The sequence below is a fragment of the Schistocerca nitens genome, unplaced genomic scaffold (genome assembly GCF_023898315.1).
Source record: "Schistocerca nitens isolate TAMUIC-IGC-003100 unplaced genomic scaffold, iqSchNite1.1 HiC_scaffold_466, whole genome shotgun sequence".
Classification (NCBI taxonomy): Eukaryota; Metazoa; Arthropoda; class Insecta; order Orthoptera; family Acrididae; genus Schistocerca; species Schistocerca nitens.
The window spans coordinates 2804042-2816993 of record NW_026045999.1 but is presented as its reverse complement, the minus strand read 5'-3'; the positions used below and the strand labels follow the sequence as shown (position 1 = coordinate 2816993).

Genomic DNA, 12952 nt, shown 5'->3' with positions numbered 1-12952 from the left:
ATATGCTTTTTTCCCTTGTTATTCACGACTTTAATAACATAGGCCTATCACATCACATAAATAGTGTTGTGTTGGTTTCAAGCTTGGTAAAATATCTCTCTATAGTTTCACTATATGTGGTGGTATGAACACTCTTATTTCTATAAAACTGCTGAAGCCTGCCACAACATATACTAATCTTAGAACAACATCAGGAGCGCAATTCTGACATTACGAAGTTACGAACGCTTTTCAATTTCATATTTAAAATGCACGCTTTTCATACGTCTGTGACAACAAATGAATACCACCGCAGCCAAAGATATTGAACGTATTATCGTAGCTAACGCACACAAACTCATAGTCGTCGCAAATATAAACCGAAAACATATTAATAGAAACGTGTTTCTTTTCTGCAATTGTAGCTTTTACTGTTATGCTATGGGTAGTTTACGTCCTTGTATACTTCATTACTTATCTGAAGGAAGCCGTGATAGTTTCTATTATTAACTTTGACTAATCGTCACACATCTCTTTAGATTGTAACATCCTAGGCACTAAACAATTGCTCTCGTGTTTAGTCGCGGAAAGTGTCATTTACGATCCTACGGAGTGTTTGTTTAATTAATAAACAGTGAAAACCGTAGTAAGCAAAAATGGCTAATCCTGCTCTAAGAGATATGGTAGAAGAAGATGCGGCAGCGTTAGTGTTCCCAAAAGGTATTTCAGCAACGTAGTAGTTTACTGTTTACCATGTGATGAAAAATCAAATTCATTTTTAGGTTAGAAGAACTTTGTTTTTGAATATTAGATCGAAATTTGGTACTAGTACCATGTATTTACAGCAAAAATAATTCTCTTGTTGGTTTTCAGCCCCATGAAAAGTTATATTTGTGAACTATGCTGTCATAAAATAAGTTGTAATTGTTTACGCTGGGTTGCTCTGACTGGTATGTTGGAGAGCACGAGGTCGTACATAACGGGTTGTAAGGCATTTATAATGGTTCATGGTACATAAAAAAATTAGCGCCCCCCCCTCCAACCCTTCATAATATTTATTACTTACTGGATAATTGGGCTAAAGTTACTTGTTGGACACTCTGTATGGCACGGACGTAAACATTAGGCATCGCTATCAGTCAGTTGTTACCATAACCAGATTTTCTGCTTTCATATTCGTTTGGTTCGCCAATTCACGACAAAATTATCATCTCCCAACCCAACCTAGTCCTCTGGCTGCGTTCGTCCCCCCAACCGTAATTTCAGAAGGGGCCCAATACGTAACTTTAACCAGTTTGTGTTTGGCAGTAGGCACATTAAGTTACCTAGCCAATAGTTTTATTATTATTAAACCATGTAAGCAAATTTCTGTTTAAACTATTCACAAGTAAATTAGTGCTCTTGTTTCAGACTTTCCGTATGTGTCCCAAAAGGCATTGCATTATTGTATGTCCATAGTTTAGTTATTGCACTTTAATACATATCATACATGACGAAGGAAGAAAATGAAAACAAAAAATGAGTATACTGACAAACATTCGTGATTTGCAGAGTTCGAGAATGCAGAAACGCTGCTGATCAGCGAGGTGCACATGCTGCTGGAGCACCGGAAGGCACAGAACGAAAGTGCTGAGGAGGAGCAGGAATTCTCAGAGGTGTTTGTCAAGACGCTGGGCTACACCAATCGCTTTCGAAAGTTCAAGAACAAGGACACAATTGCCGCTGTACGTAGGTGAGTTTATATTCTGACAGCCTTTTTGTCTGGTTCCTGTGTCCACAATGTTTATAAAACAGGGTCAGTGCCATTACTTAGTTGTTAGTGGTACAACTTTGGCACTGTTTGTGAAATGGTGTAGTTGGAATATGTGAAATGTGCTTTATTCATCTCATAAAGTACACAATTTCAGAACATATGTCTGATGTACAGGAGACACGTCAAGCTTACAGTTTGCTTATTTAAAATTTTGTCACACAATAATACTTTGTGGAGAACTTACTTACTTAAAATTTGTCAGATTTAACAGTATTTACATCTATTATAACTATCATAAATTTTTATTCCATTTTAGGGATGCAGCTTAAAGTATCGCTTAATCCTTCATGAAATCTTCCACAGAGTAATAGCATCATTTAATTAGAAAATTGTGTAACTTGCTTTTTAAAATATTTATCTTCATATTCATTATGTCACACCCTTTCATTGTGTTGTGAATTTTCATGGCTATATACTGAGGAGTCTGAGCACACAGTTTTAAGGGATGAGAGGTGAACATGAAGCCAGAATGAGATTTTCACTCTGCAGTGGAGTGTGCGCTGGTATGAAACTTCCTGGCAGATTAAAACTGTGTGCCGGACCGAGACTCAAACTCAGGACCTTTGCCTTTCACGGGCAAGTGCTCTACCAACTGAGATACCCAAGCACGACTCATGTGCCATCCTCACAGCTTTACTTCTGCCAGTACCTCGTCTCCCCAACTTTGCAGGAGAGCTTCTGCAAAGTTGAGAAGGTAGGAGACGAGGTACTGGCAGAAGTAAAGCTGTGAGGCTGGCACATGAGTCGTGCTTGGGTAGCTCAGTTGGTAGAGCACTTGCCCGTGAAAGGCAAAGGTCCTGAGTTTGAGTCTCGGTACGGCACATAGTTTTAATCTGCCAGGAAGTTTCAGGTCAGCATAAAGGTTTCTTTATGTCTTGTCATATGAGAGTTTAAAATTATTATATATATATATTTTTTTATCCAAAAACAAAGATGATGTGACTTACCAAATGAAAGTGCTGGCAGGTCGACAGACACACAAACAAACACAAACATACACACAAAATTCAAGCTTTCACAACAAACTGTTGCCTCATCAGGAAAGAGGGAAGGAGAGGGAAAGACGAAAGGACGTTGGTTTTAAGGGAGAGGGTAAGGAGTCATTCCAATCCCGGGAGCGGAAAGACTTACCTTAGGGGAAAAAAAGGACGTGTGTGTGTGTGTGTGTGTGTGTGTGTGTGTGTGTGTGTGTGTGCTAAGGTAAGTCTTTCCGCTCCCGGGATTGGAATGACTCCTTACCCTCTCCCTTAAAACCCACATCCTTTCGTCTTTCCCTCTCCTTCCCTCTTTCCTGATGAGGCAACAGTTTCAAGCGAAAGCTTGAATTTTGTGTGTATGTTTGTGTTTGTTTGTGTGTCTGTCGACCTGCCAGCACTTTCATTTGGTAAGTCACATCATCTTTGTTTTTGGATATATTTTTCCTACGTGGAATGTTTCCTTCTATTATAATTATATATTTTTTTAATTAGATCAGCTCCACCTCAGAGATGTATAAAGAGGAGACAGTTCATATTTTTAGGCCTTTAAATAATGGTCGACATGATGCCCTCGGCTGCGCAGAACACATGTTGCGAATGATTCTTTTTTTGAAACTTTAAAATTCGTGTAACTTTTCTTAGTTTTCCCCCAAAATTATGCCATATAGAATAACTGATTCAAAGTAGCTATAATACGCTATTTTCCTGGTGGCCATATCAGTAGCACTCGCTAAAATTTCCATTGCAAATGCAAGGCTGTTTAATTTATTTGCTAGATATTCTATATGGAATTCAAACTCAAAGTTCTGCCTAAGTTTATTCCCAGGAACCTGACCGAGTCAAGTTCTTCCATTTTTTGATTGTGAATGATACATATTTCTTCAGTTTTTGACTGTTTGATTTTAAAACTCATCATGTGGGTTTTAGAGATGTTTAGCCTTAAGCCATTTAGACTGAACCATGTTTCCAGGTCACTTAACGTATTCATGACACACTGTGGTATATTGTCAGAGTTTTCATTTTCGATTAGGGTAGAAGTATCATCTGCAAACAAAGTTAAATGAATATTTATATTGAGAGGCAAGTCATTTACATAGAACAGGAATAAAATGGGTCCAAGCTGCTCCATTTGATGTGATTACTACCCTTTGTTTCCTCTCCAAGAGATAAGATTCAAACCATTTCAAAGCAATACAACAGTGTGTTCGAACAACTGGTTGCAAGAAGCCGATGAGAGCAAAACAAGCAGATAATGTCTTTTGTAGAAATGAGTTGAAGCATTTGTGTCAAGTTGTAATGTGTGACTTTGTCCGTGAAAAGCACAGTTTATTAATTAGAATAGTAGGTTTGAGAAGAGTCACACATTCTCCCAGTGATTAGCCGTTGTAGGAAAATAAAATAAAAAAAAACTCTATTTCTGTAGATACATACCAAACATATATTTCAATACGTAATAAAACTTATAAAATACATTTGGGTGGCTGTTAGAAATAGGAAAGGTCACAGATAGGTTTGTGACACCGCATAGTACAGATTAGGACTGTTGTTTGTTAGTTTTCTGACGAATCCTGTGATCCTCGGTTGTCATTTTTTTCCTTTTGTTAGTCCAGTTGTTGATGGCTAGCAAGTGTCCTAAGAACTTTATTTGTACTACCTAAATTGCGATGTGTGACATACATTCCTGCATCACTTCTTGCTCTGGATTACTATGTGCTTATGATTGTTTTAAAATAATTTTTTGACAGATCTGATGATGTGTTACACCTGAAACACCTAATGTAATAAAGTAGTTCAGCCAACCTACATTGACTGTTAGCAACCTACCAACATTGGTTATAATTTTCTTGTATTTCAACGGGGTTGTAAGCCCCATGCAAGACTTTGTCATATTTAAAATACAGAACATGTGGTTTTAAGATGATCGCGTCATTGCTCAATCAGCAACGGTTTCACAGGACTCGGTGTGATAGTTTTTCTCTGGATGTGCAATTTCTCAGCACGTTGACATTCCCTGGCCTCTGTGCTCCCCTGACTTCTTCTTCTCCCCCCCCCTCCCCCCCCCCCACACACACACACTCTGTGTGTGTGTGTGTGTGTGTGTGTGTGTGTGTGTGTGTGTGTGTGTGTGTGTCACAGACATGATAAGCAAGTTGGAGTGGCAGTTGCTAAAACAAAGCTGGTATTCGTCAGAGCTCACACAAAAAGACACGTGTGTTCAGTTTTTGAGACTGAAATGGTTAAAAAAAAGACTGAACCTTCTGTCCTCTATCAAATACGTAAGTACATATTGCAGAGTAATCGTGTAGATGTAGGGATTTGCAAGTGCATGTTTGTTTTCATGAATTATAATTACTTTAAATGAAATGTTTCCATGTGAACAATTTATACTGTTATCAGCTACCAGAAATTACTCTGAATAATAAAGTTTTAAAGATACACCCCAGTCAAGAAACTGGAGATTTACTACAGGCTTAGTATGTCTTATTTGTGGAAGGAAGAGCAGGAAAAAATGTGTTGGGTAGCAATATAATAAGAAAACTTATTCCACTGTGCTACATTTCATATCACATGCAGAATGTTGTCTGGGAAGCATTTCCTGAAAGCTACTCAAAGACTGAGAATGCTGTTCAGTAAACTTTCTTTCAGAACGCTTCTCAGTTCTGCCTGCCCAACAGCAAAGGACACAAGTGGAGAATGAACGGCACAGTACAGTGAAGCTACAGCTTCACTCTAAAGATTTCATCGGTTGACTGAAAACTCGTAGATTGCAATCATCAGATCTCTTAGTAAGTTGCAATGTTGTGTCTTTATTTACAAAGGTGCCCTTGCAGGACTCTATGGAGCTTGTCTATATTTACAAAGGTGCCCTTGCAGGACTCTATGGAGCTCATTAGAAACAAGTTTGAGGACATAGTAGCGTTATTTAAACACATGCTTCCTTCAATACACTTCTTATTTCATGACCAATATTTTGAACAAGTAGACAGTGTCGCCATGGGAAGCCCTCTGTCTCCTGTGGTGGCCAATTATTTTATGGAGGTTTTTGAAGAAAAAGCACTACAGTCAGCCACTCTCAAACCCTCTTGTTTTCTGCAGTATGTGGGTGATACCTTTGTGGTGTGGTCACATGGACTTGATTAACTATGTTTCTTCAGCACCTGAATTTGCTCCATCTGAATATAAACTTCACAACTGGAAGTGGAAAAAGATGGTACTTTACCTTTTCTTGATGTCTTAGTACAAAGGAAAGCAGATGATGGAATCTTGGGACCCAGCGTCTACTGCAAGCCAACGCATACAGATCTATATCTGCAGGCCACAAGCTGCCATCATCCTGCACAATGGGGTAGTGCCTTATGTACGTTAGTTCATAGAGCACATGTGGTATCTAATGCTGAAAGCTCGTCGAGTGAAGTACAACATTTCAAGACAGTGTTCCGAAAAAATGGTTATTCTGAGAGACAGATATGTAATGCATTCAGGCCCAGGCAAGTTCAGTCTATGGAGCAGAATGAAGATACGAAGATACCCACCACTTTGGCTTTTTTGCCGTACTTTGGTGCCATGTCATCAAGAATGAGAAGAGTCCTCAGAAGATATGGAATTAAGTGTGCTTTTTTATTCAACCATTTGCAAAACAGAGAAACCTGTTGGGTTTGGTTAAGGACGACCTTGGCCTGAGGGAATGTGGTGTGAACAAGATTCCTTGTCAGTGTGGGGCAGCATATATAGGCAAGACATTCCGCACAGTACAAAAACGCTGCAATGAACATAAACGTCAGCCGGAAAAGTCGGCAATTGCGGAACACTGTCTCAGTACAGGACATCGTATGATGGATGAAAAGACGGAAGTTTTATCCCCGGCATCATCTTTTTGGGATTGCGTCATTAAGGAAGCAATACATACCCGTACAGCTGGTAATCTCATCAACAAGGATACGGGATTTCAGCTGAGCACAGCCTGGAACCCTGCATTGACTGCTATTAAATCACGACATGAAAGTCAAGATTCTTCGATAACAGGCCCGTTGTAACATTGGTGAGTAACGACTTGCCACACTGTTGGCAAACGCAGCTACAGTGCATGCACAGGAGAGCAGCTCTGTGATTTTCAGCAGAGGGAGTTTGAATGTGGCACCATCTATCTGCAAATCCTTGCACATGCGCAATTTCCGCGGCTGCGAATTCTTTGCGCGCGTGTTCAAGTAACTGGGCACCAACTTGTGGATACTGTCAGTTGTACCTAGCCACCAGCAAGGTTGAAGCACCTGAGGATGTCGGACAGTTGCTCTGAGGAAATATTGTGGAATTTGCACAACGTGATCCGGTGGAAAGCCCGTTGAGACTATTTACAAGATGTATTTTGTTGCACGTGGGAATGTGTGATGAATTTCTTAGATCACAGAGCATTTGACTCTCATTCAAAACTTAAGACTTTGAGGACCAACTAATTAAAAAAAATTTGGGTCCAGAAGACTACCTATTTATGCCATTATTTCAGATTTTACTGGCACATTTGTGTTTTATATATGTTGAAGGGTGACAGGCACTAAAAGAAAAAAAAGACCAATATTATATCTGAACACACAGCTTTTCTTGTAGCTATACTACATGTATATTAATTTAAATCGTTAACTTTTCCCGTTTGTGTGTTTCTGCTACCTAACATTGATATTGCCGTTGGCTGACTACGTCTCATATCCTGTACTCTGAATATCTGCTATCATTGGCTACCAAGATCACCTGATGTGAGCTATAACTGGCTGACAAAAATGCAGTGCAATGTAAATTGCAATGCATTGGAAGCTACTGTATTTGGTGGAATTTGTATTTATACTTTTGTAATACGAAAATATGCAATGGGCATTTTGCTGTGCATCAAAGGTCTTTTTCAAAGTGCATTTTTTTTTACTGTATTTCCTTTTTTAAAGTGCCGGGAAGTTCTACACTAATGTAGAAAACCTTTACCATTCAAAGGTTTGATAAGTTTTGCAGCTCCGGGGGCAAATGTATTGTCACCTAACGTGGGAAAAATGTACATTCAGTCAAAAACGGTGTATTTTTAACTGGCGAAAAGTGGGGAATTTTATTGTCCCCGTTCTGTCGTTGAGGAATTGAACAGTTGGTAGAATGTTCCGACCATTGTTTCGAGAGACGTGGTGATTGTTGGAAACTAGTTTCATGTTCTTGGAAGTGTAGTGTAGCATTCAATAAAAGTTACTTGTCTTGCCATAATAATGTGGAAGTTACTTTTTGAAGTTTACTCATACTATTCATATGATTTATGTCAGTTTGTGTTATGCCAGTGTGAATATAAACAGTGGAGAGTGATGCATTTACACAGGACTGGGAAGTGCACTAGTTTCAGCACATAAAAGTACAATCAGTGTGGACTTCTTTGACTATTACTTGCTGACTGCTTGCATGTTTCAGTCTGCTGGCACAAAAGAAGCTGCACAAATTTGAACTGGCTTCGTTGGCGAACCTGTGTCCGGAGAACCCCGAAGAAGCAAAGTCACTGATTCCGAGGTAATGGTTCCTCTAATCCAGTATAATAAATGTAAATCTCACAAGTAAGGTGTAATTGGCTAGAAAGTATGACACATTATTTTCATTGTGAGATCAGTGGCTGCTCAGGTCAGTGATGGCAGTCATGTGTTAGTGAGGTGTACTTGCTTGTTTGAACGTGTGTATTTACCTTGTTGAAGGCTTTGGCTGAAACCTACAATGAGTAACAGTGTTTTCTTTGTGTCTGTCTGCTACTCAAAGGGTCATCTTTACAGTGAGCAGCAATCTGTAGTTTTCCTAATGTTGTTGATATTCCAACCTGGAACTTCCATTGTTTTGATATTGACAAATAGTATTTAACTGTTCCTTTCAAATGAATAAAACATTTTTTCCTATTCTTTAGTTTGTGACAACATAATGCACTTTCTGGATAGCCTTCGTACTAAGCTAGCAACAGAAGATTAACTGCAACCGTATAAAAAAGCTGAGTAGCAGCACAGTCTAACACATACAGTCACTACACTTCTGCCCCTCTTTGTTGTAAAGTGTTCCTGCAATACCCGAAGCAGACTGAAGGCTACAGTGCTGATTAAGATATTGAATTAGTGCAAATAGTACAATTTATATTGATTTGTAACATAGATTTTACAACAGGCAGTGTATGTAGTGCCGTAAAAGTCATCAATAACTAAAAAACTATACCAAATTTCTCTCAGTTCAGTTTCGTGCGGGTGTTGAGAGACAGGAATCGGTACATTACAGGACAGTTTATTTATGACTCTTTTGTAACCTACAGATAATTAATGAAGAATACCATTTACTTTTAATGACAGAAATAAGGTCAATAAACAGCAGAAGACTTGACGTTTTGCGTATACCCACTCACCAATGTGAAGTTTTCTCCACTACTCTTGCAGTCAAATCAGTCAGTGTGAAACATAGGAAACCTCTGTGGAATGCAGTACCTACAGTTTTTAATGCCACTGCAGCTGTAACTTGAGGGGAAACCACACAGACATGACGTGATTATAAAGTGTCACGCAATATAACTGTTTTCCAGCACAGAAGAAACCAGTTTACACAGTTGTTGCTACATCTGAGGCACAAGCAGCAGAGTGGGGCACAGTGGTTAGCACATTGGACTTGGGTTTAGGATAATGATGATTAGATTTTCTCTAAATCACTTAAAGCAAATGCCTGGGTGGTTCCTTCAAAAGGGCACAGCTGCTTTCCTTTCCCATCCTTCCCTAATCCAAACTTATACTGCAACTCTAATGACCTCCATGTTGCTGGGGAGTTAAACACTAGCCTCCTCCTCCACCACAAAGAGCGATGACCTTCAACACTTCTGCTTGTGAAGTTAAAGTAATTATATTTACAAAAATATTCATGTATTAGAAAGTCAAGTGAAGTGTAAGACTGTGTGAATCATTAGAATCTGTACAAAATTGTTACATTCAAGGAAAGTGCCTAGCATCAGAACAGACGACGACAGAAATGTATGCATCTCGTGTGTGACATGCATATTTTTCTTGCTTTCAGCTGAGTAAGCTAAAATTATATGCTTATTCACTTCACTGAACCAGTGTGTGTCAGCTATTTCTATATTTCTTACACAATAATTCACATCTCTTTATCAGTTTGTAATCTGTTAGTGATTAGTAGTAAATAGAACAACTATTTTGTTAATTTCATAAAAGAAAAAAAAATTAAAAAACAAACGTGAATCTTATCACTGGTGGCTTTCTTTCCTTGAGAGGTACTAGTGTTGTTCCAGCTGTCTGATGATAACAGTTTTCAACAGCAGCAGCGAGTGTCGTGGTAGTATATGTTAGACTGTAGTAGCAGCTTCCTTACTAAATTATTTTGGATAGATAAAAATTATAATCACTAAACAGCAGCAGAGCACACGCATAAAAAGTTTATAATTAGGCAAGCTTTCGGAGCCTGTGGCTCCTTCAGGCAGAAGGGTTAAAGGGGAAGGAAGAGGGGTGAAGGAAAAGAACTGGAGAGTTCTAGGAAAAATGGGGTGGATTTCAGAAAAGTCACACAGAACCGCAGGTCAGGGGAGACTTACATGATGGGATGAGAAGGAAAGACTGATAGTTGGAAACTACACTGGATGAGAATTGAAAACCTGATAGCTTAAAGGTGGAAGACAAGGTAATGTGCAAGACAGCGATTACTGCTAAAACATTGTGTTGAGTTAATGTAAAAATTGATTGTTTTCATTGTTACTAAGTCTTTTAATAATTTGGATATCTGTAAGGAATGGCAAAGTGGTAGATCAAAACATCACAACCACCACACACACCTGTTGGCCTAGCATATTATTTTGCCCATCTTGTGTAACTTTAGAGTGATCTCATCTTAATAAATACTGTACAATTTGCAGATTTTATAACAGCTTCTGCGTTCTCTCTTTTTCTCTGCAGCCTGGAAGGGAGATTTGAAGACGAGGAGCTGCGACAGATCCTGGAAGACATCCAGACGAAGAGGAGCCTCCAGTACTGATGATTGTGCACTGCATGTGTTTGATACCTGGCTGCCGGCAACGAGTTGCACATATGTATCATTGTAGGGGATGATTGTTCTTTTAAGCAAAGTTTTCTGTGTTGAGTTTATATTCTTTGTTAGGGTTTTTCTGGCATTTGTTTAATGGACTTGTAAGTTATTTTGCCACACAAATGTGATTTCAGTTATTACTGTCATTCATTGCATTTAAAAAATGGGTCAGCTGAAGTTAGTCTGTATAATTACTCCAACTGACTTCCCTTATTTTGTTACAAAACAGTGAAATAATTGATCAGTAAATGAACAGACTACTGGAAACTTAAATTCAAGAATAGAACAGTAGTCACATCAGGATAGTTAGTAATAGAAACACACAACTTCCACAGTTTCTCAATTTTTACCTGTATTTAACACATTTGTGATGGCAGTGTGATATTGACTGGAATATTGTGTGCATAGAGGAACTTCTATTTTGTAAAAACTGACATTCCAGAAACAAGGGATTGTGTTGCTGCAGCAGTCTTTTTCTTTCCAGTTTCCACACCTGTTATAACTTGCATGATTGAAGAACTGTTTTGTTTATTTTAATATGGATCTCAGCATCCACCTGTAACTAATTTAAAAAAAAAAGGAAATATTGGTCAGTCGTCTGTTGTCAGGTGTCCAGATGTGATCAATTTCATTTTTCAGGACAATATTTGAGGAACTGATCTAATAAATAGTGGTAACAACTCACCGAACAGTGGAAGAGTTGAGTTGTTGGTACCTACATAAGAAAGATTGAGAGTTTTTCTAGCTTTCAGATGAATCCTTCTTTGGGCTAAAAGTGCGAGTCCAAACCCCCCCCCCCCCCAATATTTTCAACTCTCTCTCTCTCTCTCTCTCTCTCTCTCTCTCTCTCTCTCTCTCTCTCTCACACACACACACACACACACACACACTTGTACTAGTGAGAAAACAGTTTATGAAAAAGAGAAGTTTGTGGACATCAGATATAAATTTGAATGGGAGTGTGTTGAGTCGTAAAACTAGCGTACTACCATAAATAAGTGTAGACGACAGTAGTTTACCTAGCAGCTTTGGTCAGTTAATGTTGCAGCCACCTTACCTTTACATTGGGTGTGTTGCACACTTATCAGGCATCACCTCATAATGATCACTGTCTTGATATATGTGATCAGTGTCTCACTAGATTCCCCTAAAAATCGGAAGTTGTGAGCTATCTAGAGGATGAGTGAGGATCTATATAAAGCGCCGGCTAACCTACAGAACAATTTTGTTCTACGTAGTTACCCTCTTATCTCTTACTTAAGAATAAACAGAACTTGTAACAAAACTGAAATTGTGAGTGCTTAATTAACATTTTATTCAAAAATTTTTGGTTTGTAATGTGAAACAGAGAAATGTTGTAGCAGAAATAAAAAAGCAATACAGATTTATCATTTAATGGTAGAAAACAAAATAAAAAAAAACTGCAAAATAAAACATCAATTTGATACTTCGTCGAGCTTGTATGAAGTGTGTTTCTGCTATTCGTAAACAACTTTCACGCTTATCGGTGACAACAAGAAACCCTTTCCTTTGATCACACAAAGAACATTCCATTGAGTATAAAATAACAGTGATTGTATAGATTATTTTCGTGTTGGTGCATGTAAACTGTACTTGCATCGAAACTAATTGCTTTGTTTACATAAAACTGCAGAAGTTAAGTGATCAACTATTTCTTATTACTTGTAAGGGTACAAAATACACAATCTACTAACACTGAGCAATGCTTAATTCTCATAATGTGAAGAAAAGAAAAACATAAAAACAAAGAGAAGGTGTCAACTACCAGTTTCTCTTGCATACATTTGTTTGTTTCTTTCCATACCAATGCTACAAATACTGTTGGTAAGATTCCATTTCCTATGTGATTGATGTACTATATGAAAACTACTGGACCGTAGTTTTGGTAGAGCATAACTCTGTGAGAATGTATATTTTCTTTTAAGATATTTGTCTGGAGTGTAGCCTTGTACAGAAGTGAATAAGGATGGTAAACAGTTACGCCAAGAAGAAATTAAACTGAAATGGGGAGAAAAAATGGATCGGTTGATAAGGATGCAGCTCGTGGCAGCTAGGACTTGTCAGTTTTGTAATGGAGGGGCAGAGAGAG

At 38.4% G+C, this 12952-nt stretch overlaps 1 protein-coding gene across 1 annotated transcript; it reads left to right on the top strand.

The window, feature by feature from the left end:
• Nucleotides 1-511: 511 nt before the first annotated feature.
• On the top strand, nucleotides 512-12236 carry LOC126232188 (DNA-directed RNA polymerase II subunit Rpb4-like). The gene is made up of 4 exons (XM_049942485.1): nucleotides 512-699; nucleotides 1531-1711; nucleotides 8203-8298; nucleotides 10713-12236. The coding sequence occupies exons 1-4, from the start codon at nucleotides 636-638 to the stop codon at nucleotides 10789-10791; spliced, it is 420 nt and encodes a 139-aa protein (XP_049798442.1). The 5' UTR covers nucleotides 512-635; the 3' UTR covers nucleotides 10792-12236.
• The last annotated feature ends 716 nt before the right edge of the window (nucleotides 12237-12952 follow it).

What these genes read in the sequence shown, in the direction of transcription:
- LOC126232188 (XM_049942485.1), top strand. Translation starts at nt 636, where the DNA reads ATGGCTAATCCTGCTCTAAGAGATATGGTAGAAGAAGATGCGGCAGCG. An exon ending in AGCGTTAGTGTTCCCAAAAG is followed by an intron (nt 700 to 1,530) that starts GTATTTCAGCAA and finishes CGTGATTTGCAG; the next exon opens with AGTTCGAGAATGCAGAAACG. An exon ending in GCAAAGTCACTGATTCCGAG is followed by an intron (nt 8,299 to 10,712) that starts GTAATGGTTCCT and finishes TTTTCTCTGCAG; the next exon opens with CCTGGAAGGGAGATTTGAAG.